Here is a 22876-nt window from a genome sequence, read left to right on the forward strand (position 1 = left end):
CATGGTTGGAAATTTTACTCATCGTGTAACTTTTTGTTTGATATCATTATTTTCCTTTATCAGCTATCTGCATTTCCAGACATCAGATGTGTGCTCATTGCTTGTTCAGGGGTTCTTCAGTTTTCTGCCTTACATGAACTGCTGCTGTGAAGCTTCTGCATTTTCTAAACATACAAAGTTTTCTTATGTGAAGAAGTGAAAGATTTTAGAAAATGCAGTAAACGGCTCTTAACACTTTAAGGTGAGTACCCTTTTGGTGTGTATTTACCAGCATTTTTTGATTGGACTTGCACATGCAAGGAATTCAAACACCTCATATAATTCAAAGAAATTTGAAGTCAGCAGTTACCTTCAGTAAATACACTTCGGTTTCTCCAAACAGCAATATCTATTTTGTTTGATGAAAAACTGCTCTCCATCTCTAGTGGCATCTAATTAGTTTCTCCTAGTCTGTATATTTTCATGAATGTACATCTTGTCTAAATGTTCTCCGTATTCTGTGAGGAATCCTCACAGGCTTTACCTAGTTGTGCTATTCTACTTTTCCTGCCACTATAAATGTTTCAGCACTAGTCTGCGTTCCTTGCTGAAAAGGAATAGCCCTCTTTTTTTTTTTTATATTATTTTATTTTCCTGTCCTGGTGTTCCACCAATGATCCTTAGGCTTGATTTAAAAGAAAAATTGATATTGATGTTCTGAGGGATCCAATGGAACTACTTTTAATAGTCCCCCAAAGTGATTTGGTCCTGTTGTTCTAAAATAAAATTAAAAAAAAAAAAGTTACCTTGACTAGTGGCTGATTAAATCCTCCTCAGGACCGCATTAATGAGCAATGTCACATTGGATCTCAGGAAAACCTGGAATGATAGAGGCCAAGCCCCAGAAAAATATGCATACCGGGTCCAGCAATGGGTGGCCAGACACACATTTGTGACTGGCTGCTTTTGGACAGAATTACTCTGCTGAGCTGTAATGCTGCTATAGGGGCTGACGCTGGCAAGCAGTCATTTTTGTGCAGGGGAGGACTGTACAGGTATGCTCCAAAAATTAGAAGAAATTGAGTTCCACATGTTAAAGCAGAATAGCAGAATATTGAATCTGTGAAGATTGTTTTCAAGTTTCCCAAGAGATGATTTAAAAAGAGACTCATATTCCTTTGAAAGCAATGGGTTTTTCCAGTGAGAGAATTTGAAAGCTCCATGGACCCACTCTTAAAGCTCACCCACATAATCAGAAATTTTGTGTTTAACTCTTGTCATTTCCATAAATCTTTTAAAAATGTCTGATGTTCCTACAAGATCATATTTATCTTTTCTATTCCAGCTCCAGCAAATATTGGTTATTTCAATGCACAGCTTTCCTGTACATCATCTAAAAATGACTTATATTTTTAAAAGTAGACCTGTGGCTTTCTATGCAAAGTGGGATTCAACAATCTTTCATAGGGCATTAAGGCCTCAGGAAAAAAACAAGTTGCTTGAGGGATCATCATGCTTCTCCCTTGTTTAGTGAACACTGGAGTTTATAGCACTAAATTTGACTAACTACAGAGCTTGCAGTGCTATTTTAAACCCGTTTTCTGTCAACATGTGGCATACACAATGACTCTGTAAATCAATCTCAGGTCAGGTTGGTCATGTTTGACCAAATTTGACACAGGATTGGCAATCCAAACCTAAACCTTTTTGAAAATTGGTTCTGGTCTGACAGAGAGGGACATGGTATCTTCATGGATAAAACCAGATAAATAAATGCATAAATAAATGGCCAATCATTTGCCATAGGAAAGGCAGTAGGGGTCTAGATAGGAACCTGGGGGACAGCAAGCAAGAATGGCAGTCACAGTTGGGGAGATGGGGCACCAGAGAGCTGCAGGACAACAGGCCACAGCAGTGGAGAGACCTGGGGTGAAAGTATGTGGGAGAAAAAGAAACTGTTTCCTTAATTCTATTCAGGAAGCAAATTGTAAAAATCATTTCATCATCAGTGATCAAAAGCTATGGCTGTCAACTGGGATGCTTCAGCATGGCACATGATGTTTGTCTTAGCACAGCATGTTGCTTGCAGAAGGATGTTTTGCTAATTAGTCCTAAATGTTATAGGAAGTTTGTCATGCACTCTTTTCACAACTACATTGAATGACTTAAGACAGTAGAGTTATTGTATAAGTAGAAAATAGCAGGATGAAGCCATTACAGTCTGCCAGTCATCACATGTCATGAGCTTTCTTCACTACAAAGCAAAATTTGTCCTGAAAAACCCAAATAATTAGAAAATCTTCACAAACCATCTTTTCTCTCCATTCAGTGTGCTTGAGTCATTTCCAAATATGTAAAGGCCTGGAACCCAAAAGGATACTGTGAAAAATAAGCTAACTGAAACCACAGCTCTTGCTATAGTCACTGCTCTGCAAGTATTCAAAGTGGCTCATTACCAACAGGGAAGCTGTTCCTCTATGTTTGAACTGTTTGTCAGCCTAGATGAACAGGGAAAATGGGATAAAGAGATTTAATTGAGCTACTAAGAAGTGATATAGTCAAAGACCCGTAGTTGCATTCAGTTCAGATTTAGGGGAAGCAATGACACAAAGCCTGGTGTTGACTGAACTGGTAAGAATTGGCTGAGCTCCACTGAACTTATGTTGTACCACCAGAAAATCTGGTCTCTATAGTTCCAGCGTGGGCAGTTAGTCTGTCTCAGTTCACCCCATAATTACAAAAATCACACGCACCCCAAAAGAGACACTAATTCAGGTCCTCCTGTGTATCAAGTATGACACAGTTGTCTAATTATAATCAGCAGGCTCAAGTAGCAAAAACCAGAATTTTATGACTGGGGAGACAGGCAGGAATTTCTTCCCCATGTCCCTCACACCTTCCTCTAAAGTAAATTTTCTTTAACAGCCAAACTAACATTACATGGTTCTGCATATATGAAAGGAAACAAGAGGCTAGTAGTCCTCTGTAAGTCCTGCTAGCACTGCAGGAAAGTGTTTTGGTGTTCCCACACCTTGTGTGGGAGATGCCGCAGAGCTCAAGTCACCCCATTTACCCTGTCTTCAGAGGAAATATTTACATTTTTATTGAACTGGAGGGTCGGGGGTCTTCAGCTTTACAAATTCAGTCTTACAGATAAGTTAAATGAATTTCTCCAACACTTGTCCCAGAAAAATAAAGCGAGATATCTTACAAAAAAGTGGTAAAAAGAATAAAATAGTAATGTACCTTAGAAGAAAGAGTCAGATGCATAATATCAAAATATTTGAGCTCTACTAGTGCTGGGTTTTGTGCATTTTATACTGCACTAGCCACAGAATACAACATGGTTGTGCAATAGTATATTACAAAAAATATCTTCAGCATTTAGTAAATTTGGCACGATTATGATATTCTTTGGTTATAATGCAAGCACACAGGGATTTAAGATTAAAAAATCAAAGGCATTTGGATTCTAAGAATAATTCAGAGTCCATCTCCTTCAGGAACTGAGAAAAGACTGAGATTGTGATTAAAAGACAAAATTGTCCCATTTTGTCACTTAAGTCCCCTTTACTTGTTCAGATCTGTCTTCTCTTCCAGCATTTTTGTGGCCATTTTTGATAATGAATACTGGAGTCCAGGAGCTTTCCAAGCTTTAGTGCCAAGAAATGAGCACAAGTGGTCATCAACAATGACTTGAAAGCACAGTTGTAGATAATTTTATATATATGTACATACATATATAGATTAAAACACAGGAAAAACATATTGAATTTAGCAGAGCTCATCAATGTCTTATTTGCTATCATGTGTTTCTCCCCCTCTATTTTCAGTAGTCCAGGGCACCATCGCAGCTGGGGATGAGCAGGTGCAGAGAACAATTATCCCCTTTCCAGAGCTAATTGTGGGCTCCAATTAGGAAGCCAACTTACTGGGGTAAAGAAACTCATCACTATCAATTCTTAGGCGAGGAACAAGATCTTTTCATGAGGCCCACCATGACTAATCTTTTTATTTATTTATAATAAAGCATCGATCGTAGGTATAATTCTCTTACCTAGCACAATACAGAGGCCATACAGAGGGAGACATCAATACAAGCCAGTGGGATGCAGATGAACAAGCTTATTTATAGTGGCAGTCTTATAGTTGCATTTGTGAAAGATTTATCTGTATCTGTATCTGCACCAGAACTGAATTCCTCTCCCTGAAAAAACCCAAAATTCTGCTGGCGGGCATTCAAGAGAATTTTCCAATGCGAAATAAATAAATAAATACTCAGGCAAAAATATCTTACATAAAAAAATCTAACTGAGCTCCATTGTTTCAAAAGGCCTGCTCAAACCAAAATGCTTTACCTTTTAATTTCTATCTATTTATGCATGCGTGCAGAGAACTTACCAACTAACTGGAATCATATTTGTAAGTCCACTGACTGTTATACACTACATTGTGACTTCCAACATTTTGCAGTTCTCAAGCTGCCATGCAGAGCAAGTTAGAAAAAAATCCTTCATTCTTACATTTTCCATGTTTTCAGTTTATTTCTTTGAAGTGTCTTTGACTTTTATATATATAAAATAAAAAAAAAAATGTAAAAATTCCCAATCTAAATCCCCAAACAAACAAAGTCCCCTGTGCCCATAAAATTGCACATTTAAGGGGAAGGGGGAGATATCTGGGCTATAAAGCTATTTTTGTTGCAGCTACATCAGCTTTATCTAGTTTAATGTTTGTTCTGTGACCATTTGAAATTCAATTTCAGGTAGTTCTGTATCATATCAACATAGGATGCATCATTAGCTCTAAGAGGGTGTTTTCCATTGGCATCTGCTATTTTCACCAAATGTCAAGGCTTGACATTTGCTATCTGTACCTGGTGTTGGTGTATCACTCATACTGAGATTTTGTTTCTTCTTATCTGATACTGATTTCAACTGTGACCAGCTGTGTTGCTAATAAAATCAACAGGCAAGTATCTGGCATTTAGTTCTTCACCGGTGGAGGAAAAGAAACAACGCAGTGACAAAAAAAAAAAAAAAAGTAAAGAGATACTTTTCAATTAGGATGCTTGCCTGTCTCCTCATATTATCCATCTCTCAGCCCTTCTGTTGATGTAGCATTTCTGATTGATTCCCTTGGGGAAGTCTCCATGGAAATCCTTGCCTCTCAGATGAAATATTCCTTTTTGCTCTCATCCACTGCTTCCTGGAGAGCAGGGTCATTTTTCAAAGCAGCATCTGCGCTTTCAGCAAACTCAGTTCCTTTTGCCTCATTGGTGTGGTAGGTGCCCTTATGCCTGTACATGTACCTGACCATCACCACCAGCAGGCAAATGAGGACAAATACCACCGCAGCAATCACACCTAGAGGAAAAAGATGAGTTAAATGTATTCCCAGTAATAAAATAGAAGCAGTGTCTCACAGCCAGACATCACAACTTTAATTACTTGATAGGGAAAAGCCTGTGTATCGTAAGGTGTTTGCATGTTGTGGTGGCCAGAGCCAGAAAAGAGCCTGACACTGCAAAAAAAGCAGATGGGGTATGGATACTGCAGGAACGCAGGTCAAATTCTCACTAGCTTTCTTTCAAATCAATGGCTTGATTTTGTTGAACTCATTGGAGATACAAGTTCACTACAAAATGAGGAGAAATAGGAGGACATAAAGGAAAACCCAGGTAGGTTTCTCTTATTCTTCTAGTAAAATATGTCCAGGCAAGTGTGTAGGTAACCTGGCCCTGCCTCCAAAAACATCCTCAGTATCAGGAGAAGTACAGGGCACTGGGTATTTTTTAGGAGACGTTCAACAAATAGCAGAGCTGTGTAGCTGCAGTACTGCTTTCTATTTGCAAGCTGCCATTTCGTGCTGTGCTCTGATTAGGAAAGCCTGATTGTAATGAACGTGGAAGGGACACCTGGGAGGAGGAAAGGATTCTGGGCAGATCTTCCCTGTCTCCTGGACTAAGGCTAATTACTGGCAATGTGTTGACTGGACAAAAATTTCCATAGGTAACCCAAATGTGCATAAGACTAAATGGTGATAGGAAGCATTCCTACTGAAGGAAAGTAAATTCAAGTTCCAGGAGCGGTTGTGCAGAGAACACTGTGTGTCCTTGCTTCCCAGAGCTCTTTCCTTTTTTTTCTTTCCTACTGTGAAACGTAGAAGTCCATAAAAGAGAGGTACTCCTGACAAGTCCATTGCTAAATAATTACAAGATGCATCCCACTCCTCCCAGATCAAATTGTTCACATAAGAATTGTGAAAATAAATTATTTGAAGTTTATTCAACTTGTGTGTTTTTTAATTTTTTAACAGTTTTTGCATACAATTGGGATCCACTTAATAAACGCTTTAGCTGTGATTCTGTACAAGTACATGATACTGAGCTGATTCTAGATTCACATGGCTCCAGGAGTAAACCAAACATTAAAGAAATACACAGTAAAAAGCACCAGAACAGGAGATTCCTAGGAAAATCCCATATGTGGAGTATAAAGCTGCTATGAGGATGCACTAAGTAGGAAGTAATCTGACTGATTGTAGGCATTTACAGTTCAGGAGGCTTCATCTAAGTTACTCCCCTTGGGCTTCTTCTACTGTCAGTAGATGGTATGTGTGCAGGTTTATTCCTCCTCTAGAACTGAATGCCTACATTTGGTCAGATGAATTGCTCCTTGGAAATCTCTACTATTCTACAGAGACTATGAGGTGTACGTACACAGTATCTCTTCTCTGTCCACTGTGGTCAAGATGTGTGGCAGGAATGGGTATCTCCAAAGCTTTAGATTTCTCAGCTTCAGTAAACTGAGTGGGGATATCCAGTTGGCATGAAAACATGGGAATGGGCAAATATTAGCAGGGTAAATAAAAATGATAATTATGTCTTAAAAAACATGGCTGCAATGTTATCCCACAGATTTTATGGTGCCTGGTTCTGGAAAGTGAGGTTACTGCTAGCAGAAATGAAATTACTTGTACGAAGAACTTTAGGTTTATAATAGCATCATAGTTGCAGTGGGGGCTTCATCAATTTTTAGGACCTCACTGGTATCCCTTGACACAAGAAGCTTTAATAGGCTTTGGATGTAGCACAGTATTAATAAGCCTAAGGGACTAAGTACAAATCAATTTACCTGCTACTTGTTCATAGAAAGCTGAAATTAAAGTTACGGGAGATGGGACCTGAGGGAAAAACAGCAGAACCTCACTAATTTTCACTAATGATTGGTATACCCTCTTGTGAATGACTGAAATTAGTGCGTTAGCATGGAAATGAACAAACACAATAAAAATAAAAAGACAGGTTTTCTCCATGAACATAGCTTTGCTCATTTATCCTGACAACTGTATTTAGTTTAAATGGATGAGAGAGCTTTAATGGAACACCAAAAATGCACTGTGGTATATTCTGTAACAATAAAGGGTCAGCTGGTATGAGCTAGAATGGCCCAAATCAAAGCTGTTACACCAGTTCTGTATTAAATGACAATCTTGGCCCACTGAATAATGAAGAATATCAGAAGTTGACTTTGCTGCTGGACTGTTAGGTATTTTGTCCTAAAATAAGGAATGGATGGGGCTGGTACTGCTCTATATGGTTTATGCTCATTATCTCATCTTGTTATCTTGCCAATAGCCCCTCTGGGAGCAGATTTCCCACTGGTCTAATTAACTCTAATTGTGCCACTCCTGTTGCCTTGTCAGCCAAAGCAGGGGTTTTGTAAAATGCAAGAAACCAGCTAACCTGCTGTTTTAATTCTAATGGTGCTGCTTAGTATGGTCTTCTACTTACCTCCAATAACAGCCACATCTGCTCCAGCTGTGGGGGTCTCGATGTCTTCATCTATAAATAGATTAGAACATACAAAAGTTAATTAAAGAAAAAGGAATTGGATCATATGTAACAGCAGTAACTGTACTGGTGGTGCTGTATTATTTTAACCTCTGAAACTCAGAACTTAAACTAGATCTCTTGTTAGCAAAAGACATTTATGAAACTTCTCATTAGAGTTAGCTGTACTGTAACAGTTTTCTGTCACCATAACACTGGAAAATAAATAGCTAGCACATTATGCAAACTATCATGGCCCTGAGGGAAACACCCACTGTTTATTATGAGCACTTACCTGTAACATCCTCCAGTGAATGATTAAATTAAGAGGGTTTAGGTACTGCAATGCCTCTCAGAAAGGTAGTTTTGAGGAAAAAAATGTTGGTGCTTATTTATTTTCCCATTTATGGCTCTTTGGAGTATGGTCTGGATCTTGATTTGATGCAAATTAATCTGCCTTTATTGATTTCAATTAGTATTTATTTATTTGCAATACCCTGGTTTTAATCTTAGCATTTGTTTTCTTTTAAACTTACATTGGGAATGAAGGCAAGCCTGTTATGTGCGTGGTATAAAATATAGTCCCCACTTAGAGTAAGTTTGAATTTGGTGCTGATAAATCCAATTACATTCTTTCCTGGATTATAATTTATATAAAAAAGATAACTTTGCAATTTAAATGCAAAAAAGAAGTACCTGACCAGGTAAGAGACATGGTCAAGACGTAGGAAATCAGTCTGAAATGTTGTAAGCTGCTGAAAGAGCAGTTAGAATTTTAATTACATTTTTGTCGTAATTATAGCACTTACTAAGAATATTCAAAACAACTAATGAATAGCCAAAGTATTTTAAAGGGGAGAGGAAAACAAATCCGAAAAAACGGTGAGGATTTTTCTCTCATTATTAGATACAGACCTCAAGTGAAAGTCAATTCATATAGACAAGCATTTCTTCACTAGCTTCCCCTTAGGTGATCAGGGTACAAGTCTGATCTTGTTCTCTGCTCCTTGTTTCATGCTGTTGGTATCAGCACACTTAGACCTGAATTATATGGGTGACTGAGAAGGTGATGAACTCCTGGAGTTTTTCCATGCTAGGTTTATGACAGGACACTCCTTTCTTTGTTTATTATTATACTATTTATGCAATTCTAAATGACATTTATTTCTGAACAAGGCAAAGAGCCTTATGTGAGGTCTTTTTTTAATTTCCCTTTGGTAAATACAGTAGATAGAAAAGTTCTCTGGAAAAGGTAAAAATGCTAATTCCAAATCCTTCTATAAATTCAACAGTGGCACTATGGCTGATAGCTGACTCTTTTGCTAAATCTGTGATATATGATGCAAGCATAAGACACCATCAGCAGCCTTCTCCTTACTTATGAGCAGTCTCTTATATCAAATTGCAATAAACTGAGGACAGCTGAGAGTCAAAGAATCACCCTCTTCCCAAACATGGGAGATGCTTTTTTTTCTAGAAAGCAGGAATACTTTCCTCTCCCCTAGAGATCCTTCCCACACTTTCTTCCAGCTATACACTGACAGAAAGGTTGAGCACACCTTGTGTAATTTAAAAACTCTAATTACATCTATGTCCATTCAAAACCCGTGTGCCTCAGAAGAGATTAATTGCTTCAAGGTCAAATTGTTCTGTATTTCTTTATATACCAAATATATGCTGCATGCCAACAAAGCAGGCTCCTCTACAACAATCAAATACTTGAAGGTGTGAATTCTAAAGTGCTTCCCTAGCCACACAGCTTGCTTCCAAACATTAATTCCAGATCAAATCATTATCCCTTTAATTATAAAAAGGCATGCAAGCAGCTCTCTGCTCTTTCCTGTTGCTCCCAGGTGCCTCTCAGATGCAGATAACAAGCAGGTGCCTTATCTCTAGTACTTGCCACCGCAGTGCTTTTTGATACTGGGTTACAGTATCATCACTTTGCAGAAAAGTTTTTATTTCCATACTGTACTTTCTAAGTTTCCAGAGGGATGCTGGACCCATCTTGAGCTATCGTGTAGTTGGCACTGATCTGCTAAGCTGATGATGCTGGGCCTTTCAGCAGCCAGCTAACATCACGATGTGGCTTTACTCACCACAATTCCCATTTTACTGCAAGCATGAGAGTCTGACTTCTCCTTTGTGCATTGACTTGTGACCACAGAACAGGCTTCTTGTTCTCCCAGGTGGCCTTTTTGCTGCATTATCCAGAGTGCCAGGACACTGCAGTGACTGCCAATGACCAGAAGTTGCCAGGATCTGCTCCTCAGATCAGTTCTGGAGCAACAATGCTGGTGGGGAGAGAGGGACCCTCGATGCCTGTCTCACAGCCTCTGAAATTTCATTTTGTCCAAAAACATTGAAGTAATTCATGGCAATATCAAAACATTGCTAGGCAGGGGCAGGGCAGGGGAAAGGAAGATAGTGTCATTTGATACAAGCAGTATCAGCCTTCGTGAAACTTGATTGAAGAAAATGCAAGGCATGTGTTCGTGAAATGAGGCCGTCTTCCCAGAGCAGAGGTGAGACGGCAGCCACTATCCAGACAAGAATCTACACCTGGTCAGGAACCTCAGCATGGTCTCTCTAAACTTCAGCTCAGTCTATGCGAGAAATACACTGCATTACTGTGGGACTGACTCTTCACTTCTGAGGCAAAAAAGGTATCTATCATAGTGGAGGAATTTTTAGCTGATGGCTGTAGGCTTTGGCCTTCTTGTACCTTTTTTATTCTGCTCTCCTTTGCAGTCAGAGCACTCAGAGGATGGTGTTTCAGTAACTGCTGTTGCACCTGTTTTGGTTATTTTCCCTTGTTTCAAGGACATCTTTTGTGTTATCTGCTGCTAAATTGTCCTTGCAAAACTTCCTCTCACTGTTACACTGGCCCTTGTCCATAGCTACAATCTGGTCTCAAAAGCATTTAGACAGTGTTGTTATTTAGTGCTATTGGTTGCCATGACACACGGAAATCAAAAGATTCTGGGAAAACTTGTTTTTCATAAAATCTCTGGCCATCAAAATGAGTTGGCTAAATCAAGAATAGAACATACAAATCAAATTGCCTGTTGTTGGAAAGTATGTTTCTAAAAGCCAGAATGAAGGGAAAGAAATGCCTTTGTCTCATGACCTGAAATTCATCAAATTCCAGTTCTGCCCATAAACTTACAGATAAGGAATTTTGCAATAGAACTACAATTGCTACCTGTCTCATTCTCATCAATCAAATCATGATGAGAAAGCAGCAGCTTCTGAAAACCCTAGGAATATTCCTGACTTAAATGCTGCAGGCAGATCTCTGGCTTTGCACTTCAAAGGTGAAAAGCCAGTACAACTAGCTTTTATCTTAATGTAGTCAGTGGTGAGTTTTCCTGCTAAATTTGTTGGTAAATTTGTTAAAGCATCTCCTCCAGGTGCAATTTTCAAATAAAACTTGACTTTTATTGATTTCGAGAGGTATTTTCTAGCTTAAACTGATCCCATTCCAGTTTGGCTGAGGAGCACTTGTTGGAAGGAGGCAGGTCCAACAGTGAAAATGTTTGAGGTTCAGCACTCTCCTTGTTTTGCTACGCACTTCTCCTGGCAGTTGCAATGGTTTCTTTTATTTTTTAAATCACAAATCTCAACCAGTAAAAGCCATAAGTCACTTTCTGTTTAAAAATTATGACACTGGCTTTAAAATAATTTAAAACTTTTTTTTTTTTTTTTTATTAGCCATTTCTTTCATACCTGAGCTTCATTCAAGCCTTACTTTCCTGCCCTGCCCTTCTCTACAATTCCAAAGAAGAAAATGTGCTTTGTCGATTAAAACTGAGGTTTTGGTATGCTTTTGTGACACTAGGAAGCAGATCTTTAAGGAAAACACAAAGCATTATGAGAATCCTGATAAAGACGCAAGACTTATCAGTGAGCTACTTTAGGAGCATTACCACATTAAGGCATTCAAACTGACAAGCTATTCAACTTAAATGACGATGGGAAGAGCCATATTTGTTCCCCAAATGCTTTCTCCCATCCAGCATAGAAAGCACAATTTCAGATCCTACTACTTGCAGAAAACAATGACACATGCTTCTGTGGCTACTGTCAGTGACACACGGGATAAACTTGTAGCGAGGTTCAAGCTTTCTAGTTTTTCAGGCATCAATTTTTGCCTGCTAAAGGAGTTTCCAGAAAAAAAAACAAAAACACAAACATTTGGTACTTGCACCCTTAGTGGTTTTACACTCAACACTGTAAGTTAGCAATTGAAGTACCTACATATTTGCTTGTTATGGATTTACACATGGAAAAAGCATGAAAGGAGAACTGTAGCTGCAAAGGGATCCCCATTCAGCACATTTGATATGAATGCACGGGAATCATCATACGGGATAGACCAGGGAGCAAATTACCAGCTCTCTGCTGTGTAAATCCAGAAGGGCAATTTGATGGGATAACACAGACCTTACCCCAAACTTCTCAGTGTCTCTCTCATTTCCTGAGACAAAGCTCCAAATTAAAGCTAAGTAGTGTTGAATATAGAAAGACACCCACCCCCCCCCCCGGATTACAGTTTGTGTTGTCACAATTTCCTTGCAGCTGTGGGTAATGCTGCTGTTTTGGAGTGGGTGAGTCAAACTGAGTGAATATACAGATATCTGTGTGCAATAAGCAGCTTTTACAACCCAGTTTTCAAAGTCACTCAGCACCAGTCAGGCAGCACTGCTCCTGCTCCTGCCTTTCAGGATTTTCCTACCCACAAGCTTGCGCTTTTCATTCTTAGCAACGTAAGCCATCTCTTATCATGATGCTCCATTGCTGCCTGCTTGAGGTTACAATCTCAGACAAAGCCTTGGCTGCTAAATTGCACTCAGGTAGGTCTCTAAGCGCTTTCTTGGGCAACTCATTTTCTCTCTTGATGTGCCTGTTTATTGCATAAGAAATGCTTGAAATTCATTCCATCCCTGTGAATGAGCTGAGCTCCTTAGGGCAGTCATTTCCTTCTTAGGGCTTTCCTAGGCGTGCAGACTAGGAAATGCGCCATAAGATTTAATCTTCAATCAGCTCACCTAACCACCTTATGAAAAATACTGCTGCTAGTGGGACTTTTCCAGGTGAGGAACAACCTAACCTTATCTCAGTATATCTATGGATGTGCTTTGTAGAACCACCTCAAATATTGACTGTGTTGTCGCAGGTACATAAGCAGTCTGTAGGCTTTTGAATTCAACTATTAAATGTTTAATGGCTTTCTCTTAAATAGTAGTAAAATCTATCTGCTTACTTCCAGTAAACAAGGGAGATGTTCAAACTGAATAATATCCACTTCATGGTTCACACCAGATAATAATGGGATTCAGAGAGGGATTTTGCCTCCGTACTGGTTGTTCTTTCAGACATACATACATTTGAAAGAGAGCTTTAAGTATAACTGGAGATTAATGAAATACAGTTGACCCAGTAATACTGAGTCTACTAAATTATTATCTATCTTTTGGATTGTATCAATTGATCTAATACAACATACCATGCTAATTTTGCATTATTTTTTAAATGTTGTAATTTTAAAGGAAGACTGCCCTTTTCTGTAAAGAATTTAGTTGGAGTTTCAAAAGCATTCATCCCTGGTATAATTGCTTCCACTGAAAATGATAGTAAGGTATTTGACTGGGTTCAGTAAAACATAAACCTCTGGAAGTATTGAGGAATGTACAGAGTCTACCAGGAAGCTTCTGCAATTCTTAAAAGCCTTTACTATAATTTCTGCAATTTTTATTTTTTTAATATTATGTATATTAAAATGTATTTATTATAACTGTTCCTTTCTCAGGGGCTCTTTTTGTGCTTTGTACGCTCTTCTGCAGTCATCATTCCTCTTGACTGTAAAAGCAAGTCTTAATGTGTCCCTATTGCCACCACTGATGCAAGACTTTTCTTACCACACATTTAGTATGGAAGAACTAATGAAGTCTTAACATCTCCATTGTTTATGCAATGGTGGTAAGTCCTCCTTGCCCTTTGGTTTCTGTTTGTGCCTTGCCAATACATTGCATTCATGAGAAAATCATTAATCTATTAACCTTAGCACACTGATTTAATTTACAAGCTATAGTTAGAACTGGTTCACTGCAGCTGCATGTGTAAAAACAAGTTGAGCCAACTTCTGAAAACTTCATGTTAAAAATATGTTAATTGCTCAAGCTGCTCTCTGGCCTGTGTTACAATATCAGATGCATTGCACTAAGGCCTTTCTGGATTAAAAAAAAAAGTCATTACCTATTTTAATATTTGCCACTAAGTGTGCAGTGCCCTGCCAGAGCTGGCATCTCTTATCCTGAAGGGTCATCAGCCTGAACCCATCAATTTGACACATTCTGCTGAAAAAGCCATCACCATCTCCCATTAGATAATAAAACACATCAAGGCTGTTCTTTCAAAATTAAGGAACAGTTTCTCATCTGTCAATCTGGAAAAGAGACAGAATAATTTGGCTTCCATTTATACACTAAATTATTATAAGGACAATAATGGTGACATACAACAACAACAACCAGATGATCTTTTTGGTAATTATATGGACAGTGCTGCAAATGTGAGGTAAATCATGCTGACTAAAAATATCTACAAAATTAAAATGCACTGGGCCCAATCCTCTTGCTATTCTAGCTAGCAAGTACTTCATCATTAGTCCTGAGAAGATAAAATCCAGTTTCATCCAATTAAAATAAAAATATATTCAAGACTTTTCAAACTTTGTAATAAGGTGATTATAAAAAGGTATTGTCAAATTAGTTTAATTAGATTAGGGTTGCCACACAGTTTTAGCAGTTCTTATTTGATTCTGGTATGCAGTGTCAGCAAAATATTTTTGTACCATTCGAGAATGTTATAAAGGAGATAAGAGAAAACATGTTTTCTAATGCTTGAGGAAGTAACGGCTTCACTCACACAGTTTTTCCTTCTTTTGTGAAGCTGAATTGCACTTGAGTCTTGGGGAAAATCAGAGATGGAAAGACACTAAAAATGAGCTTGTAAAAAATAATCATATGATATCCTTACTGAAAAGAGGGACAAGGAGGAAATGTTCATGAAATATGAGAAATTATTTAAGTGAAAAGTAGTAAGGATCTTTTCAAACTGAACAGACCTTCTATATTTTGTAATAAAAAATAAAAGAAGAAAATTATTTAAAGGATTACATAATCCATAAAAGCACAGATTTTTCAATTAAATCAAACTTCTGTTTATCCCCTCCAAAGAACCCTCCATCCCCAATTCCCTTTTCGGTTTGAACCACATACTCTTTCTTTTCATTTTATTTGCACTTACTAGAAACATACATTAGAGTCCTTTAACTCCTTAACTCACGGTAGCTGAATACCAACTACCGATTTTGATGGCAATTAAGAAAAGTGCATCCAGTAAGAGCATTAAAATGGCAATCCCACCTTAGAAGTACTAAATGTTACAACCTTAAAGTTCCCGTACAGCGTGGTGCTTGAGAGAGAGCTTATTGTAGGCCCATGCCCTCTCTCGTAACAGGTATTTAACGTGTCCTGTGTGTTCGCACTGATGTATATATACAGTAAAAAACTGGCAGAGAAATTCAGATGGATCTGTCTGCTGCTTATAGCATCAGGGAAGTCAAGAAGGATTCAGAGCCAGTGAAGAAACCCAGAGCAAAGGAAAAGTTGGAGAAAGGAGCTGCCTCCCTGGCACTGGAGCTCCTTAGCAAGAGGGCAGTGAAGCTCACAAAAGGATGCTGTAGAAATCTTGGTTTTAGAGATGGGATGTTTGAAGCCACCAAGGCCCACCCAGAGGTGCTCTTGCTGCTCATGTATAGTGGTGGTGTTTTGCTGTGCTCCTATGGGAAAGCTACTTGATGTCTGAAGAGCCAATGCTGCCTTCTTATCAAACAAAGGTGTGTGAAGTGTGTGGACCTGAAAGAATGTCTTTTTTTTTTTTCTTTTTTTTTTTTTTTTTTTCAAAAAAATACTGTGTGTGGCAACTTCCAAGTTGTGCCCTGTTTTGTCTGCCTCATGTTTATAGTAATATCACTGCCAAAAGTTCCTTACTTTTCCATGGAAATATGTTAATGTAACCAGGCCATCATTTATATTTTTCCTCCAGAACCATCAAAGTTGGCTCATGCACCAAACATACAACATCTTGCTGGGGAAGGTGAATTGACCTGGTATTGCTTCATTAAAGGAGTGACAAAAGGGGTATGAATCAATCCATAAGGTACAGTCCACAAGCTGGATGTTTCCCTGCATATGTTCCTCCTCCTCCCACCTCTGTCACCTTCATCAGACCAAAGTACTCCTTTTGGGGGCTTTTTAATTGGGAAAGTTTTGAAAGAAACACTATCTGGCAAATAATTTTTGCCTGACTTTCCTCCAAAGTCAACAATTTTAAGATCTAGTCAGTTTTTGCTGAATCAAAATAGGAACAAACCAGCCATTTGCTCATTCATTGAGATCAAAGCTGAATGGAAAGGAGTCACTGTCTTAATTGATTAACTATTACAAATGTTACAAATGACCATAGGTAATCAAAGGAGCTGACTATGGACATAGTGAAAGCCCATCTGGCAACCTCTAACAGATACTTAACTTGTAATTCTGGAGGAACAGTGCATGAAAGAAGCACACTTTGGTGACCTAAACTTTTCATGTTAGAAACAAAAGCATAAAAATTTGAGCCAGAACCTTTGAGTGGAAAGTCAGAGGCCAAGAGGTTTTGGAGAACATGACAATTCCTTCCCAACCCCTTGTGTAAATGGTTATACAATGCAGTAAGACACTGTTAAATTCCTTGTAATTATTTACAAAGATGTGCTTTTAATCTGTACCTAACAGCTCTACCAGCCCCAGTCCCAACTCTCAGGTCTTTTGATCATGTCATCAGAGGATAAGGTGATCTCTGTGTTTCCTAATGTTGCCGTGCTTGACATTATGACCTTAATAACTTCTCAAGATTAGGCTTTACATTTGAAACAGCCCATTTTTATGGATATGGAACTATTCAAGACGAACAGTTAAAATGAGGCCCCCTAACTAAGACAGACAGAAATGTTTGTTAGTCTTTGAAATATTTCCATTGAATACATTTGGCACCATTTTTGCATCAATTTTCTCTGTCCCTGCTGTGTGCCTGAATGTCCTTGTCACCTTCACAGGTTTTGACTCCATTATTAAACTGCAACTGTTTCTAAAGGAAGAGCAGGCAAACATAAGCACTTTGCCTCCATTTTCATGCAAACTGTAGGCTGGAGAGAAAAGGGAGACTAGAGTAGTCCAGCAGTGAAGGAACGGGGGCAAGGACTCAGCAATTTTAAGCTCTGTTTAGCAGCACATGCTTTCCAGGCATCATGCATGTAGATCCAGAGGAGCTGCAGCGAGTTGAATGGGGAGCTGTTGTGGGATGGAGCTGTTGTATGCTGGGGCTGGGATTTTTAGGGAGCAGAGACATAAATCCAAAAGGAAGAGTGTTTCACTGGTTCTGTTGCTGGCAGAAAACTTCTTTTAATGAACACACACATGCAAGGAAAGAAATGTGGTGATTATTCTATTCAGGCTGATAAAGTCTGTTTCTCATTTTGAGATGAAAAATCTTGATTTTGTGTTTAAATTACAGGTGATATGATCAAATTACAGCTGATGTCATCTAGAAATCACCTGGAGCCTGGCAAAATCCTGCAGTTACGCACAAAAATATTATCCTGACAATGCAAAGAATGTAGTGCCAGTCTACATTCCTTAGAAAAGCATAATTATTTTCCCAACGTGGCCAGGTTTCTTCCTTTATGTCTCATTGCCACCACCAATATTTTGTAGCAAAGCAGTCCAACAGGTGACACAGTTCTTGCAAACAGGAACTCTCTGTGCTTCATCCTCTAGCTTATTTGATATGAATTGTATTCATCTACATCCAGCTCCTACACCAGTGCTTGCCTAAGGCGCTCTGTAGTAAGCATTGCAAGTGGAAATGTCAGGATGTTTAGCATATGCTCTTTAGGGACACAGATCTTTCCTGGAGCACTGACGAGGTTAATATTATTAATGGAGATACCTGTAATGGAAACAATCTTCCAAATGCTTTAAATATTGAGCATATTGAACAAAGAAAATAAAACGTGTTGAAACACCTTAGAAACTTGCAAGGCAAATAGTAGCCCAGGGCAACAACATTTCCCATTTTCCAAGGATTCTGCAATGAATATTCATATTTCATTTGCATATCTGCTCCATTTAAAAAGACAAAGCCCATTTTATTATCTCAAAAGCATTTACGTATCAGTCCAAGCTGTCTGAATTGAGTTGAGCAATTTTAGCAAAACTTCTTTGCCATCTATCATTTATCTGAGCAATTCTAGACAGATTGTGCAATAATTGTTGAAAAGAAAAAAAAAAAAAGAAAAATATCTTGCTTGTTTATTATTTTTGGACAGTTGTCTGGCATTATTTGACAAATAGCATATTGAATGCATTAACAGAGCTAAGCATGAAAAAACTTCATTGAAGCTGTATACTGAATGTGTCCCGTCCAGCTGGAACTATTAATTACTTTTCCTTTTCCTTTTCCTTTTCCTTTGCCTTTGCCTTTTTCCTTTGCCTTTTTCCTTTGCCTTTGCCTTTGCCTTTTCCTTTTCCCTTTTCCCTTTTCCCTTTTCCCTTTTCCCTTTTTCCCTCTCCCTCTCCCTCTCCCTCTCCCCTTTTCCCTTTTCCCTTTTCCCTTTCCTACTCTATTTCTATTCTATGCTATGCTATTCTAAACATACCTTCTTGAAGGAGATCCATTCAGTTCCAACAGAGGTGGGATGAATCCTGGGGGATGGACTGGGAATTTCTTTTCTCATCAACCAAGCAGGAAACCCAGAAGATTAGTTTAGATTAGAAGTCTGGCTTTCTATATATTATAGATATATCTATAATTAGGGAAAATAAATCCCAGCCCTTTCCAAATCCTGTGCTGACGGCTTAGCCTTTCTATAAGTTATTCAGTAGATTTTTTTGCAGACCTTTCGACATGTACTGGTCAGAAGGGCTAGGTCTCCCCTGCAGGTGCTTAAATAGTGTCTTACACTCAGCTTTTGCCTGCTATTTGCAGTCATGTTTATAAAAGCCATCTTATTGTGCCAAAGTTTAATGCTACTACATTCCTAACTAGAAAAGAACTCCATTTAGTTTAGTCTCCTAATACGGAGTCCTTTTTGTGTTACTGCTCACTTGAATGGCTCTCTGTAGACAAGTGTTGACTTTCATATAACTTGGAGAATGATAATAATTTCTGGGGCTTCTGTTTCTCTTTCAGATCTGGTTGAAGCTGGTCAGTGCATCCAAAAGTTCTTGATGGGAGGTGACAGATGGATGAACAGATGATTATGCAGACAGATAGACAGCAGGAACACATAAGACTCATTTCGTTAGGAAACTGGACTGAAAACAGAAGTAGCAGTGGGTACTTGGATAATATTAATATTTTGGTCACCAATTTAAAAAATGCCATGGTTTTGCAACCATTTCAAAGCTTGTATATGATATCCTTAGTGGTATAAACAGCAAAGGAAAAACCAAAGAGGCATTGCTGAGATTTTTTTCAGCTCCTTTTTTTTGGTCAGAATGTTACATTGTTATGGTTTGGACTATATTTTAAACCTTTAAAACCAGATTTGGCTTGGAGAGCCCTGGCAATTTCAGTGGAGGATTAATGTGTGTCATTAAGCAAAGAAATATGGTCTAGTACTTTTCAATAGCAACTAATGCTTGCTATGGCACTTCTCTGATCAACATATTTTTCACTTACTGTAAAGCCTTTGGGCTGCTCCTTTCCTAAATGTATGAAATATATATGCAGGAAAGCTGTGGGTGAATTGTTGTGGCTTGAGCTGGCTGCTACATTGCAGCAGGAACTGGCATTCCTGTTCCTAACCCTTTTCCATTCAAGCTAATCCAGCAGAAAACCAGCCCAGCAAAAGGGAAGAGGTGGGTGGTATTTACCTATTGGCAAACTGATCCAAATCATCATGTAGTCTCACTGTCCATCGGTCTGTTAACTGGGAGTGGTTTGCTAGGTGCAGACAGAGCGGGCAAAACCCAGGAATGTTCTTTTGGGTGGGTGAAGTACATTGCAAATCTACACTCAGAAAAAACTGTCCCCCCATAGACAAGTATAAGGAGAAAACCAGCTGGATAAAGTTGGACATTTCCTTGCTAGGCCGTTCTGAATGAAACAGAAAACTCCATATTTTTACAGCCAAGTGACTCCTTTGAAATACAGTAGCTTTAAAATGCCATGGAGAAAGCTGGGCTTGGTATTCCCTGTGTAAGAGTATATTGGAGTGCACTAAGAAGTAAGGCTCCTCTCTCAGCTGTCAAAATAGGGACTCTAGGGCAGAGCTGTTACTATGTACCACTCTCCCTCCCTGGGGCGGTGCTGCTCTTCCACAGCAGAATTCAAAGGGGCAGCAGCAGTTCCTGCTGTCCCATTTGCACTTGTATCAAAGCAGAGCAGTGCTCCAATACACAAAGTGAAATAGCAAGTGGTACACATACAAGGTGGGATTTGCAAAAGATCTTTTACACAGCTTCTGCTCCCTTTGAAGTTGGTGGCAGATGTGTCTTGCATTCCAACTGCTCTGTTAGGCCAATGGTGAAAACTTTTAAAAACTCCATTTTATGGATATTAGAAGCATGATAGAACAAAGGAGTAATCATCAACATCATCATATTTAGTCTCTGCCCATCTTCTCTGTTTTCCAGATTCCCAGTTTAATCCAGTAGCTGATGCTGCCTAAGAGGCTGCAAAACTCTGTCTTCTCAAGCCATCATGAAAGCCTGCAAATTTCTCAAAGCCCTTTCATAACACACCCAAATTATTTAACATTGCCTCCAGAGAAGTCTGCTTTTAACAGTATCATAAGGTCAAGTTATCCCACTGAAACACCTATTAGTATAAAGATAATGGAGAAAAAAAAAAAAAAAAAAGAAAAATGAACAAACCAACAGCGTTAGCACAACACTGGAAAATATGAAGTCATAAGTAGAGTTCAACCAGAGCAGACTCCCATTAAACTTTGTTTAAGAGCCAAGTTCCACCCCGATGGGTGAGCTGCAGTTTATTTCAGGAGGAGTTATGCTGTACTTCGTGTTAGGGCAAGGCTTGGACACAAGTATGTATCTGTTACAAGTTAGAGATGAATAAAGCTCACATCCCTTCGCATTCTTTGGTTCTGTCTGCATAGATGGAATAAACTGAAAGAAGTGAATAAAACAGCCCACATTTTTACAGGGCCTGTCTGTTAAATTTAATTCCTTATTCCACAAGACCTGAATGCCTGTGTTTCTAAATCCACTAAGCTACTTTCATGAGATGTGGTAGCCCTGCCCCATGCCTCTGCCACCCTCATGAGAGTTAAACACATAGGCAGAAGCTCTAAGGCTTGTCTTTCTAGCTTCTTTGCTCTTGGGAGTCCTTGTAGCAGACAGTCAGCAAGAAACATTCCCTCGGATATGCTTATGCTTTGTAAGAACGGACATACACAGCAGCCTGGCTTTACTTCCTTAAAGTCTTCCACTGAAGGGTTTTGTCTGACAAGCAGGAGCTCTGCTGAATGAAGAGGGAAGAAGGAGTGGCAGAGGCTTCCCCTATCCCGCTTGCATTCCCAGACATGGGCTAGGCGTGTCAACACCCTTGTGCTGTGCTGGGTTGCGTGGACAGCTTCACACAACAGCCTGTACAGTTTCTGGGGCCAGCTCCTGCTGCACAGCTGGCTGTTAGAGGGGACAAAAGGATAAAGTCACAACTGTGTGCGTGTCTGCGTGGCTTCTGGAGGCACTGTGGTTACCTGGGGAAACAAGGCAGAGTGCCTTGCTCCCTGACACAAGCTGTGCCTTCAGTAATGCTGAGTTCCCAAGGTTGAATTCCTTCAAGTTCAAGTTAAAAGAGCTCGTTCAAGAAGAGGGAAGAGGGGGAGGCAAGGCTCAGTCCCGCCAAGTGGATAAAACAGCCCACAGACCCAGCCTGAGTCTGAATGTGAACAGGACGTTAAAGTATTTAATATGAGAAACTCTGGTAAATGCAAAAGCTTTTATACCCCAAGGCAACCCTTTAAACACTGAAATACTAACTCTGGCTCAAGAATTTCCCATGCCTCAGATCCCTAGATGGTTGCCCTGTGCTTTAACTCTCCATTAGGCATCAGCTGCTGGCTGTAATGGGAAAGGCGGAATGTCAGCTCCATGCTCACTACAGCATTTTCATAGGCAGATCTAAAAAAACATTTAAGTCCTGGTTAGGCAAGAATACCCAGCACCATCAGGACCAAACCAATGTTGGTAATCATTTGTCATGGGTACTGCAGCAGATGGGAAGAGGTGGCAGTGTCCCTGGGAAAGAAAGTCTCTTTCTTAATACTGGTGTAACCGAGCAGCCAGCTGGTAAGGGCCAAGGAAAACACACAGGCAGCTCTGGTAATGCCACAACACCATTTAATTGTGCAATGGTAGTGAAACAAAGGATGGGAAAAAATTGGTATCAAATACTGTTAGCTAGAAGATGGATTGGAAATATCCCAGCAAGGGTGAGGAATGGGAAAGGCAGATATGCGTGCCCTGGGAGTCTGGAGAGATGATATGACCCTTGGCCACAGCTGGCATGACATAGTTTTGCGCCTGTTAAGGGACTGATTTTGCATTTCTTTCTATATCTCCCCTCACCCAGGATTATGTTCAGTGCGGGGTGGGGGTTGGGGTGGGGAGAAGTATCCTCTTAGGGATATGGATGCCTATGCCCACAGACATCAAGCTGCTACCTTAATGTGCCAAATACTGGCAAACAAAATCATCTGCAAAGCTGGACATCCATATTTATCAGTATCTCCTTGGCAGACTTCCCCCAGCCACCCACAAACCCTGGACCTTGCTGTGTGCTGCAGGCAGCAGGGCATGACTGGGGAGGGCTGGTCCCTTAGGGACTGACAGTCTCTTCTCAGGTGTGAGCTGTGAAGGAAATCACTTAGGTGGAAAATGGCATGTGCTAGATGTTCCAGTTTCCAAGCCTATTTTCCTCATTGAATGA

The 22876-nt window shown here is 39.5% G+C and overlaps 1 protein-coding gene across 1 annotated transcript in view; it reads right to left on the reverse strand.

The window, feature by feature from the left end:
* Positions 1-605: 605 nt before the first annotated feature.
* The window catches only part of GYPC (glycophorin C (Gerbich blood group)), a 36701-nt gene continuing 14430 nt past the window's right edge, over positions 606-22876 (reverse strand). The window contains exons 2-3 of the mRNA XM_080398714.1: positions 7775-7825; positions 606-5345 (exon numbers count right to left, since the gene is read on the reverse strand). Of these exons, the coding sequence (XP_080254840.1) occupies positions 5149-5345; positions 7775-7825 (248 nt within the window). The 3' untranslated portion in view covers positions 606-5148. The remainder of the gene's footprint in view (positions 5346-7774; positions 7826-22876) is intronic.

Source organism: Falco punctatus, assembly GCF_963210335.1.
Source record: "Falco punctatus genome assembly, chromosome: 8".
Taxonomy (NCBI): domain Eukaryota; kingdom Metazoa; phylum Chordata; class Aves; order Falconiformes; family Falconidae; genus Falco; species Falco punctatus.